This window comes from Lithobates pipiens, unplaced genomic scaffold (assembly GCF_037356315.1).
Source record: "Lithobates pipiens isolate NorthernLeopardFrog02 unplaced genomic scaffold, aLitPip1_a1.2 Scaffold_27, whole genome shotgun sequence".
In the NCBI taxonomy this organism is placed as follows: domain Eukaryota; kingdom Metazoa; phylum Chordata; class Amphibia; order Anura; family Ranidae; genus Lithobates; species Lithobates pipiens.
The window spans coordinates 96,689,272-96,701,530 of record NW_027507788.1 but is presented as its reverse complement, the minus strand read 5'-3'; the positions used below and the strand labels follow the sequence as shown (position 1 = coordinate 96,701,530).

Below are 12,259 nucleotides of genomic sequence, written 5' to 3'. Positions count from 1 at the left end.
TGAAACAACTGGCCCCTTCCAACTTTTCCCCCTTATTGTCAAAACTCAAAACTGACATTGTCCAACTGAACAAAACCGAACTGACTTGGACGGGAAGGTTAGCCACCTTTAAAATGATTATATTGCCGCAGATTCTGTACGTGTTCCGTACCCTCCCAATCCCTCTGGGAGAGGTTCATTTTGGACCCTTTAATGCGATACTCAGACAGTTCCTATGGAGAGGTAAGAAACCTAGATGTGCTAAATCAATACTGGTGAAACATAGGAGGGCGGGAGGTATGGGGCTAGTGGACATTCGAGACTACTACAGGGCCTCATTACTTACTCAAGTCAAACATTGGCTCAATCCCTCATGGGCGACCCCTTGGGTCGAGCTGGAAAGAGCCCTGTGCCCGACAGATGACTTGACAAACCTGCTCCTATTAGATTCTCTGAAGCCGTACTCTGTGCGCATATTTCCCCCCACCATCCAGGCCTCTTTGTTGGCCTGGAGGACTCTCACCAATGTGGCCTCAGAGGCGCAGGAGACCATGGAGCTCCCTGTACCCTTAAAAGTTCTCTCCTATATAGTCCCCGACCTTCCTACGGGTGCATGGCATGACAAGGGAATCAAATTTGTCACCGACTTATACACTGAGGCCAGGCCCATTCCCTTCGACATACTTCAGGAACGATATGGACTTTCATCCAAGGATAGGTTTACCTATTACCGTATGTTGCATTGCTTGAGGGCAGCAAAGACGCATCATGTGCGTTTGCCTAAAGTTGCTTGGAAGTTCTACAATTCCAACTTTCTAACTCGGGGTGGGATTTCCCTCTTTTATAACATCTACCAAAGCAAATTGGAATTTGCTAAGTCTCGCCCATACGAATTATGGGAAAGGGATATGAATACTTCCTTCACACCCCAACAATGGAAAGCAGCTTTTCAAGCTGTATATGCTTCCCCCAAATCCGTCAATCATTGGGAACTATCACAAAAAATCGCCCTACGATGGTACCTCACCCCATACAAAATATCCAAATTTGTCTGTGGGGGGTCCCCGCTTTGCTGGAGAATGTGCGGAGACATTGGAAATGTGTACCACGTGTTCTGGAGTTGCAGGAGCCTGACTAGCTTCTGGAACTCCCTGTTCCGTATAGTGTCCGGTGTGTCGGGGATCCTAACTAAACCTAACCCCGCTCTTGCTATATTGAACATAGGAATAGACATCTTTCCTCCTGAGTCTAGAGTGGTGGTAACACACATCTTATTGGTGGCTCGTTCGTTGATAGCGAAACACTGGAAATCAAACTACGCCCCCAAAATATCTGAGGTTTTAGCTATCACCCAAATTCACTGTGTATATGAAACATTAATTGCTAGCAGACAAGGTAATAGAATGAAGATGTTGCATAAATGGCGAATATGGAAAGATTGGTACAAGCCTACTTGATCTTAATGAGTGTTACATAAGTGTAGATTGGAGATGACCGCCAGACCTTGGTCAGTGGACCTACTATTCCTATCCCTACCCTTCCCTTTTCTTCCCTTTTCCTTTACTCCCCGTTTCTTTCTTTTCCCCCACCTTCCTTGTTCCTCTAAGCAGAATACCCATAAGTATTTATCTTTGTAGTGAGGATAGCTCCCACTAATTTGTGAGGTATGTCAGTTAGTTAAATATCCTATCTCAGCTCCCTTAGATGAAAATGAATCTAGGCTTTTATATTTACGGTTGTTATATGTATATTTTTTTTCATTTCAGAGAACTGGCATTTTCAGGTATTTTGTCTTACGGGTTATTCTCAACATGGCCTTTTCTTATTATAGGTGTTTGTATATCTGTTTATTGGATATGTCACTTTCTACTTGTATAAGTCATGCAAAATTTTCAATAAAAACGAATTGTTAAAAAAAAAAAAAAAAAAAAAAAGTTCACACATGCTCGGAATCAAGCAGAAGGAGCTGCACTGGCCATTAAAATTTCTTTTTCTTGGCTCGTCTTGTACGTCACCACGTTCACACAATTGTTGGCCAACATCTTGCAAACAAAAATCCCTGGTTTAGTTGTCAGAAAGTCAGATCGTGTGTACGGGTATTAGTCATGGCCGTGGGCCTGGTGACTTGTATACGGATGTGGTAAGTCGCTTATGGCAGTGAACCAGAGGCTGTTTTTAAAGCATTGTACATATTTAATATATACTTAAAATTTTGGGATGTCATCCTGAGTGCAGGTGATCCCTTTCCATAATCTGATACTTGCCTGCTCATGCTGTGACTAGGAGGTGACATTCAGTAATACTCCAGTGTCAGTCTTTGCTTTCTCAACCCGTGAGGCCATTTCTGAACAACTAGCTACCTACAGGCTGTGAGACTGGTGCTGGCAGCCTCTACTCACCTATAGCCTTAAGGCCCGTACACACGGTCGGACTTTTTGACAACAAACATGCAAATTAGCTGTTTTGGAGCAACATCCGACTGTGTGTACGCTCCATCGGACAAACTTTTTCTGTTTTCATCGGACTTTTGTTGGCTCTGCGAACGGACAAACTTTTTGACAACAGAAGTCCGATGGAGCAAAGTCCGACCGTGTGTATGCAAAAGCATCGGACTTTTGTACAAGGTACAAACACGCATGCTCAGAACCATTGCAAACGATCAGACTACAATACAGAAGTTGACCAAAGGTGGCGCTGGAGTCATTGAACGTCCTCTTTTGAAGCGGCGTCAGTACGTTGTGACGTCATTACGTTCGTGTTTGTTGTCAAAAAGTCCGACCGTGTGTATGCAATACAAACTTGTGGACAACACACTTTGTACAAAAGTCCACGGAAAAGTTTGTACAAGTCCGACCGTGTGTATGGGGCTTTACACTGGACATGAGGTTGATGAGGAACAGTCCACCCCCAAAGCATAAGGGTGTGGGAGAAAGTGCTGGCTGCTGGGGGAATAGAAAATAGGCAAGTAAAATTTTTTTTTTTTTGCTGCCTCCTAACCCTAAAAGAGTGTTAAACCCTTGCAGTGTCTGGGCATATCCAATACAGGTGATCAGGTTTCCTTTTGCCTGAAGATGGGCTTTAAAGTGGTTGTAAACCCTTTACAACCACTTTGACCTACAGTTAAGTCTAGATTAAGGCTTATCCATAGGTGCAAGAAATATCTCCTAAACCTACACGGTTTAGGAGATATTTTCAGAAATAACCACACATGCACCGTAGACATTGGGCACAAGCGAACTGAGCATGCTGCTTTTAACGGCGTTCATCGCGGCTCCGGTCAGTCACAGAGCCCTGGAAGTCACTCTGCGATAGATGGCGGCGTCGGAGGAGGCGAACAAGGGTCGCTTCAGGGGCTTCGATCTCAGCTAAGTTATTCTAGATTGTAAGCTCTAACGAGCAGGGTCCTCTGATCCCTCCTGTATTGATTTGTATTGTAAGTGTACTGTCTGCCCTCATATTGTAAAGCGCTGCGCAAACTGTTGGCGCTATATAAATCCTGAATAATAATAATAATAATAATAATGAGCTCATTATGCCTTTGCCTTGCAGGGTGGATTTTTTTTTTCTTCCGCGAGGCTTTGCTTCCTCTTTAAGAACTGAATCATAAACTACAGAATAAATAAAACAGATCACACAAGTAGATAGAAGAATAATAAACAGTGAGAGAAATTTTTTTTTACTAAATATATATATTTTTTTAAATTTAGCCAGTGAATCTCTATTTGTCTTCCCAACTCCTGATCTCATACCTCTCAACCTTTTGAGATGGGAACGAGGGACACCTACTAGCAAACGTATGTAGGCATAGGGCACGCCCCCTGCCACACCCCCTTAAAGGAAAATTAACCCCCAAAAAAGTTACTTAAATCCACAAAGGTTTTTTTTTTTTTTACCATTACTATTCCTTTATATTGGCTTTTACCATTTTTAAATGCAGCAATTTAGAAATTGGATGAAAGGTTTAGCACTGGGAAACAGTTTTTGAAAGATAAAAGGTGCATTTTATAAACAATTATATAGATCAGACCAAAATGAGGGACAAATGAGGAGGAAAGAAGGACAGAGGGACTTTTCTCGAAATCAGGGACAGTTGGGAGCTACTTGATCTTACCTGATACAACACAGAGGCTGAGATGTTGCTTGGAGATCATTTTCTTTAATTCACAACTCAGACGTACTGTACTAGTTAGACACCAAACTTTCCATTCACTGCAATCCAGGCATCTCCTTCATCTGCTGTCTTCAATGTCAGTTCAGATTTCCTGGATGGTTTTGTCTAAATGCAGAGTTTATTAGATCGGTAAATCTGTGTTTTCCCCTTCCCTGTTCTCCTCGGTCTCTCTTGTGTCTGTGTGACTCTCTGTGTACTGAGCAGCTCAATATATCTGGGAGGTGCAAAAGGGGAAGTCATGCAATACTCCACAGTCAGCTGTTCTCTGTATAGAGTTGCTTCTATACAAAGCATTTCCAGTTGCACACACTCCTAAGATTGTTTGCATTTACAATTTCTATTTATTATTAGTTTGTAACTTCAGTGCTTGTATTATTCGTAAGGCCCCATTCCCACTTCAGCATTTTGTAGCTTGAAGCTCGAAGCTCCAAAATGATGGAGGAGAAAAAAAATCAATTATTCTCTATGGATTTGATTCACATCTCATCTCCAAATCGCCTGAATCCAAACGCCTGAAGCTCAAAAACATTAAGGAGCTTTTTGTGTAGCTCAAATTGGACAGATTTGCACATTTTTTATTACCATAGGAATGAATGGAAACAATCCATTTGCGTGTTTTTGTGCACATTCAAATTTTTTTGTGTTTCTGAACAATTTTCTGCACAAATAAAAAAAAAAGAAAAGAATTAGTAATAATATATGAATAAATAAATGGAAAAAGAAAAATTACTAATATGTAGTAATACTTAAAGCGGAACTCCACCCTAAAGTGGAACTTCCGCTCATTGGAACCCTCCCCCCCTCCAGTGCCACAATTGGCACCTTTCAGGGGGGGTACAGATACCTGTATAATACAGGTATCTGCACCCACTTCCGGGCATAGATAGCCACAGAATCTGCGGGTATTTACTATACTTCCTGTCCCCCCCCCCACTGTCTGCTGGGAAACCCACGGATCCCAGAGACAGCAGGGACCGTCCGCATTGCGCAGCGCGACTCAACGCTTCACTTCCTGATTCCCATACTGAAGATGGCGGCGGCAGCACCCGAGAGCTGAGCGACAGATTGGCTTTGGGTGCCGACATTGTGGGCGCCCTGGACAGGCAAGTGTCCATATTTTAAAAGTCAGCAGCTGCAGTATTTGTAGCCGCTGACTTAAAAAAAAATAAAAAAAAAATAATAATAATAATAAAAATGAATAATAATAATTAGGGTTATGGTTTTTAGTTATTTGTTATTTTATTATTATGAGAAAAAAATTAAAATAATAATATTTAATAGTTAGGGATCAAAATGACACTAAGGGCCGGTTCACACAGGGGGCGACACGAGGCGACACGACTTGCCGTGCCGCGACCTGACAAGTCGCCCCCGTTCTGTACTACGGAACCTTTCTAAGAGGAGCGACTCGAGTCGCTCTGACTTAGAAAAAAGGTTCCTGTACTACTTTCGGGCGACTTGCATTGACTTCTATACAGAAGTCATTTGCAAGTCGCCGCTGAGGTCGCGGCAGGTCGCGGCACGGCAAGTCGTGTCGCCCCCTGTGTGAACCGAGCCTAAAGCTTTGTTATTTAAAAAAAAAAAAAACTGACATGTCAGACTTACCTCCACTGTGCAGCTTGTTTTGAACAGAGTGGCCCCCGAACCTGTTCTTCTGGGGTCCCTCGGCAGCTCTCGTGACTAGATAACCCCCCTTGGAGAAGCACACTCCCGGGCAGTTACCTTGTGGGCGTGCTTTTGCGTCATTCAGTCGGCGTCCACAGAAGCCTAATGTATGACTCAGCCCCGACCCCCAGGTCATTGGATTTGATTGACAGCAGCGGGAGCCAATGGCTGTGCTGCTATCAATCTATTCAATCATGACCCGAGACACTGGCTTTTGCTGGTGTGATCGTCCCCGGGACTAGATAGAGGGGGTACAGGTAAGTAAAACGGGGGGCTCGAGGGGGGGGGGGGCTGTAGCATTACAGGAGGTTTATCACCTCAATGCACTAATGCATTTTTCATTTCATTAGTATTGTTATCGTATGAAAAAAATCGTAAGAGCAAGACAGTGCATGCTCAGAAACGAAAGAATATTCAACACATTACGTCACTTCTGACATTGAATTCTGTTGTATGAACATTTTCATATTGTGAGTAACTTCTTCACTTTTGACATGAGACTAGCATGCCACAAAAAAACGGATGTTCGGTCATCCGTAAATCGTGTGTACAAAGCTTTAGAAAGACCCCCCTAGGGCACACGTAACCCCTTGATCGCCCCCTAGTGTTCACCCTTCCCTGCCAGGGAAATTAGCTCTGATCGCTGTATACATGTCAATGGCCCAAAAGTGTCCAAAATGTCGTCCGCAATTTCACAGTCCTGCTAAAAATCGCAGATCACCACCATTAGTAGTAAAAAAAAAAAAAAAATGTATAAAATTATTAATTATATTAATAATAATAAAAATGGCATACATCTAGCTGCTATTTTGTAGACACTATAACTTTTGCGCAAACCAATCAATATATGCTTATTGTGATTTTTTTTTAAACAAAAATATGTAGAAGAATACATACTGGCCTAAACTGATGAAAACATTTATTTTTTGGGGATATTTATTATAGCAAAAAGTAAAAAATATATATATTTTTAAAATTGTTGCTTTTTTTTGTTAATGGCACAAAAAATAAAAGCAGGAGGTGATCAAATACCACCAAAAGAAAGCTCTATTTGTGGGGAAAAAGGACAAGGCCTGGTCTTTAAGGGGGAAAATACTTTTGGGGCTAAAGTGGTTAAAAGCAAAACTTTTTTTATTATTTCGATAGGGAGAAGGGAAGGGATAGAACTGTTGTCAAGTTTTTGTTGCTCTCTGCAAAAATAATCAGTGGGTCCAAAAGTCAGAATTAGATTAGTATATAGCGCTTACCTCTCCAGGTGGCCAGGAGCATAGTATTGTGTATCACAGCAATCAGGCTTGAATACTGTAATCCATATGAGAATGACTACTAAAGATACTCTTTAATTACTGGTCCCAATGCTGGCTGTAGTCAACCTCCCAACTAAAATACTGGTTACTGATAAATACTGTGGGCTTACAGTAGGGCACTTACTTATCCACAAATCCAGCGGTGTCTTCACCAGAGCCCATTTTTCATCATTTTGATCATCCGTGCTACATCCATACCACATCAGTGCTCATCCCTGCCACATCAGTGCTCATCCGTGCCACATTCATGCCACATCAGTGCTCATCCATGCCCCATCTATGCCACATCAGTGCTCATCCATGTCACATCCATGCCACTACAGTGCCCATCAGTGCTTCACAAAAGTGTAATAGCAATTAAAATTAGATTTGAAATGTAGGCTGTTAGAATGCCTGATGGTGCTCCCTGCATGTTGGGCCTCTGTATGTGGCCAGGCTGTGGAAAAGTCTCACACATGTGGTATCGCCATATTCAGGAGGAGGAGCAGAATGTGTTTTGGGGTTTAATTTGTGGTATGCATATGCTGTGTGTGAGAAATAACCTGATAATATGACAATTTTGTGAAAAAAAAAATCTTAATTTTGCAAAGAATTGTGGAAAAAAATTACAACTTCAAAAAACTCACCATGCCTCTTACTAAATATCTTGGACTGTCTACTTTCTAAAAAGGTGTAATTTGGGGGGTATTGTACTGTCCTGGCTTACCCAGTCATAAGAAATGAGACAGTACAAGTATCAAGTGTGCTCAATTTTCAGTGACTTTCACCATAGTTTGTATACTCTATAACCTTCACAAATAATTTATACTTATTTGGGTTATTTTTTTACCAAAGATACGTAGCAGTATACATTTTGGCCAACATTTATGAAGAAAAATTAATAAATTTGCAAAATTTTGAAACAGAAACAAAGAAAAATTATGTTGTTTTGTTTTTTGTTTTTACAAAATTTTAATTTTTTTTCATTTATAGCGCAGAAAATAAAAAACCCAGAGGTGATCAACTACTACCAAAAGACAGCTCTACTTGTGTCAAAAAAATGAAAAAATGTATATAGGTACAGTGTTGAATGACTGAGTAATTGTCATTCAAAATGTGAAGCTGAAAAGCTGAATATTGGCCTGGTTAGGAAGGGGGTTATAAGTGCCCAGTGGGCAAGTGGTTAAACCATTCCATACTCCATCTAAAGCCAAAAGTTTTTTTTTTCATGTTGTATATGCAGTGCTTAAAGTTTTGAATCATGAAAGTTGAATCTCTAGCTAAAGGAAAATTTTATATTATACAATGGAACTGCATAACTAACTCTGTAAATGGATATATTGTTTGTCTTGTTTCCTTGTGCTTATAAAGCAACTTGATATATCTATTGTTCCCAGTAAAGAGTGTTGATGCTATAAATGATCTATGTAAATCCATAGAATGTGTGTGTATACAGACATTCTATAAATGGTAATAGGTGCTTGTAAAACTGTTGCCTGTAAAGCATAGGTGTTTAATAATATCTTATTGTGCCAACTCAACATAGCACTAAACAACAGAGATCCATGCAGATTCCATTTAAATGATCAGTCCAGGATTTTAGTTTAGGGTAGACTGTCAGGCTGCTGTTCAGAACAGAGATGCACATGTGGAAAGACAAAGACCTCGCACGTCTGCCAGTATACTAACTGGACGTGTCCATTTGCGCACACGTGCACGTCCAGTTCCAGAACTGGCGCCAAGCACTCCAATTTAACCACTTGCCGACTGCTGCATGCTGATATACGTTGGCACAATACCAGCAGTGTGCAAATGGGAATACCTGTACGTCCCCTTTAATTGGCGGAGTTAGCGGGCACGCGTCCGCCATGTACAGTGTGACTGTGCCCGCGGGACCTGCAGACATGAAGTCTGCTGTTGTCCCAGCGATTGTGTCATGTAGCTGCAGAATGGGGAGATGCCTATGTACACAAGGCATTTCCCTGTTCTGCCTAGTGACATGACAGGAATATACTGCTCCCTGTCATCAGAAGCAGTGATCTCTGTCATGTAAGTGAAAGCCCATCCCGCCCACAGTTAGAATCACTCCCTAGGACACACTAGTGTTTAACCCCTTCCCTGCCAGTGTCATTTACACAGTAATCAGTGCATTTTTATAGCACTGATCGCTGTATAAATGACAATGGACCCAAAATAGTGTCAAAAGTGTCTGATGTGTCCGCCATAATGTTGCAGTCATGATAAAAATCGCAGATCGCCGCCATTACTAATAAATAATGAATAATAAAAATGCCATAAATCCATCCCCTATTTTGTAGACTCTATAACTTTTGCGCAAATCAATATGCTCTTATTGCAATTTTTTTTACCAAGGATATGTAGAAGAATACATATCAGCCTAAACTGAGGACAAAATTTGTATTCTTATATGTTTTTGGGGATATTTATTATAGCAAAAAGTAAAAAATATTGTTTTTTTTCCAAAATTGTCATGCTTTTTTGTTTATAGTACAAAAAATAAAAACCGCAGGGGTGATCAAATACCACCAAAAGAAAGCTCTATGTGTGGGAAAAAAAGGATGTCAATTTTGTTTGGCTGCAATGTCGCATGACTGCGCAATTGTCAGTTAAAGCGACGCCGTGCCGAATCGCAAAAAGTGCTCTGGTCAGGAAGGGGATAAAATCTTCTGGGGCTGAAGCAGTTAAGGAAGGAAGCAATGACAGAAATTTTTTTTAGTATCCAGTTATATTTAGGAATGTATTTAGCATTTTAGTAGAACAAATTAATGAGCTGGCCAGAACTAGTTCTTGGGGAAGTCTATTCCTAATTTTCACAGATCTTACTGTGAAGAAGTCTTTCCGTATGTGAAAGATAATGCCCTGTACACATGGATGGACTTTCCGATGGAAAAAGTCCAAGGGAGCCCACACACGATTGGATTTTCCAACACGATCTGATCGCACATTTTCCATTGGAATTTCCAACACACAAAGTTTGAGAGCTGAATCTAAAATTTTCCGACAACAAAATCCGATCGTTTAAATTCCTATCGCGTGTATACAATTCCGACAGACAAAGTGCCACACATGCTCAGAATAAATTATGAGACGAAAGCTATTGGCTACTGGCCTCTTTATAGTTCCGACATACGTGACCTCGTTCTGAACGATCAGATTTTCCGACAACTTTGTGAGACTGTGTGTATGCAAGACAAGTTTGAGCCAAAATCCGTCTGAAAAAATCCGACGGATTTTGTCATCGAAATTTCCGACAGCGTGTACAGGGCATTTATTTTTTTTCTCTTCCAGATGTAGAGAGTGCCCCCTTGTCCTCTGTAATGTCCTGGAAGTGAATAACATTACACCAAGTTTACTATATGGACCACTTATGTATGCATCATACATACTAGGAGGAGAACATGTTTTTAGCCCCTAAGTGCATAACTTTACATTTTTTAACATTAAACCCCATTTGCCACACAGTTGTCCAATTAAACAGTGCATTAAAGCGTTTGTTTACCAAAAATAAATAAAATGGACCCTGCTCCTTTAAAGCATGTTATATGACACAGTGCTTGTCCTGTGTCATTTAGCCCCCTGTAACACCTAAAAAACCTGTCTGATTATGCCAGTTTCTTCCCACCCCTCTGTAAAATGACCACGGTGTATCATGGCTGCTGAGCCCTGACACTGTGGTCAGTTTATGTGCCTCTGTCATCAGCAGCCTGTTATCTGCTTTACTCTTTGCACCTGTGTCCTCATCCCCCCCTCCCCTCTGTCTGCTTGGGAGCCGCCCCTCCCCCCTCCTGCTGCTCTCATAACACTAACCTGTATACACCATCAGCACTGTCTCCCATTGCAGTGTCCCCCTCTTTGTGTGATTTATAAATATAAATGCTGTAAATATCCAATTTCACTGCCAAGATTGCAATCACATGACCAGCCAGCTCTCTCCTCCTCTCCAGACTGACATCAGGAGGGGAATCTCAGCCCCGCCCACTGCATCTCTGAGAGGAGGAAAGGAGAAAGCAGTGAAATTAGGTATTTGCAGCATTTATTTTCACACACAGAGGGGGACACTGCAATATGAAGCAGTGCTGATGGTGTATACAAGTTAGAGTGGCTAACAACCACTTTAAGGTCAGCTTGTAAGTTAGAGACATCTTGTAAGGACCTTATTCCACTGCATAGCTTGGTGCCATCTGTAAACACTGAAATGATACTTTTCTCATCCAAGCTCTATTGGACACAGTACACTCCTGTATCCAGACTGCTGGAAGTCTCGGCAAACCACCTATCCGGGCCTGCAAGCCTCGTGGAGTTCTCCTTTAATCTCTGTTGATCTTCCCAGCATCATCACTGTTCCTGACCTGATGTTCTGCCTGAATCACAGAGTTTAAAACTTCTGCCACAAACTCTACAACCCACATATACAGGCACTCGTGTTCCTCCTATCCCTTGGCACCCTCTGTTCCCCTCTAAGTGGGGCCAGGGCTGAAGATACAAGGGAGGCCGACCTCATCATTTCAGTCTCCCACCAGGTACGTGACAGTGCCAGTCAGCCATGGATGGAGTCTGAAAGGGAGGCCTCGCCTTTAGAGGACATTTGCTGTTCAATCTCTGCATTATCATGTATCGTGCAGAGTTTACAAAAAAAAATCTCAACCGCATGGAAGGTCACTACCGAACAAGATGGATCTCTCACTAGCCTCTGTTCCCCATACAGTTATGATCGCATTCATGCAAACTGACTTCAACCTGTTCTGCGAGTCTGCTCTTCCTCCGGGAACTCAGAGTGCCTATACCTGAATGTTTTTCTGGAGATCATAAGAAATTCTGTACCTTCCGAAATGTCTGTGAACTATATTTCTCCTCGTTACCCCAAACCTTTTCATCTGAGGACATTAAGGTGGGGTTTATTATCATGCTTTTTCTAAATGAACCCCTTTTCTGGGCTCATCATCTCCGGGAGCAACATGATCCTGCCTTGGCAGCTACTGACTCTTTCTTCTCGCCCACATCCCAGTTATAGGATGATCCCTTCCACCATTAGACTGCAGAATTCAGGCTTGGCAGACTGCAACAAGGGCTGTCAAGGACTATGTGACCAATTTCCGTGTAAGGAGTGCAGACACCCAATGGAATAAGACTGCTCTCC

At 41.8% G+C, this 12,259-nt stretch overlaps 1 protein-coding gene across 1 annotated transcript in view; it reads right to left on the bottom strand.

The window, feature by feature from the left end:
- LOC143934018 (cell adhesion molecule CEACAM1-like) overlaps positions 1-4,338 on the bottom strand; it is a 155,549-nt gene extending 151,211 nt beyond the window's left edge. Inside the window, exon 1 of the mRNA XM_077457252.1 lies at positions 4,091-4,338. Coding sequence (XP_077313378.1) covers positions 4,091-4,130 — 40 coding nt within the window. The 5' untranslated portion in view covers positions 4,131-4,338. The remainder of the gene's footprint in view (positions 1-4,090) is intronic.
- Between the last annotated feature and the right edge of the window lie 7,921 nt (positions 4,339-12,259).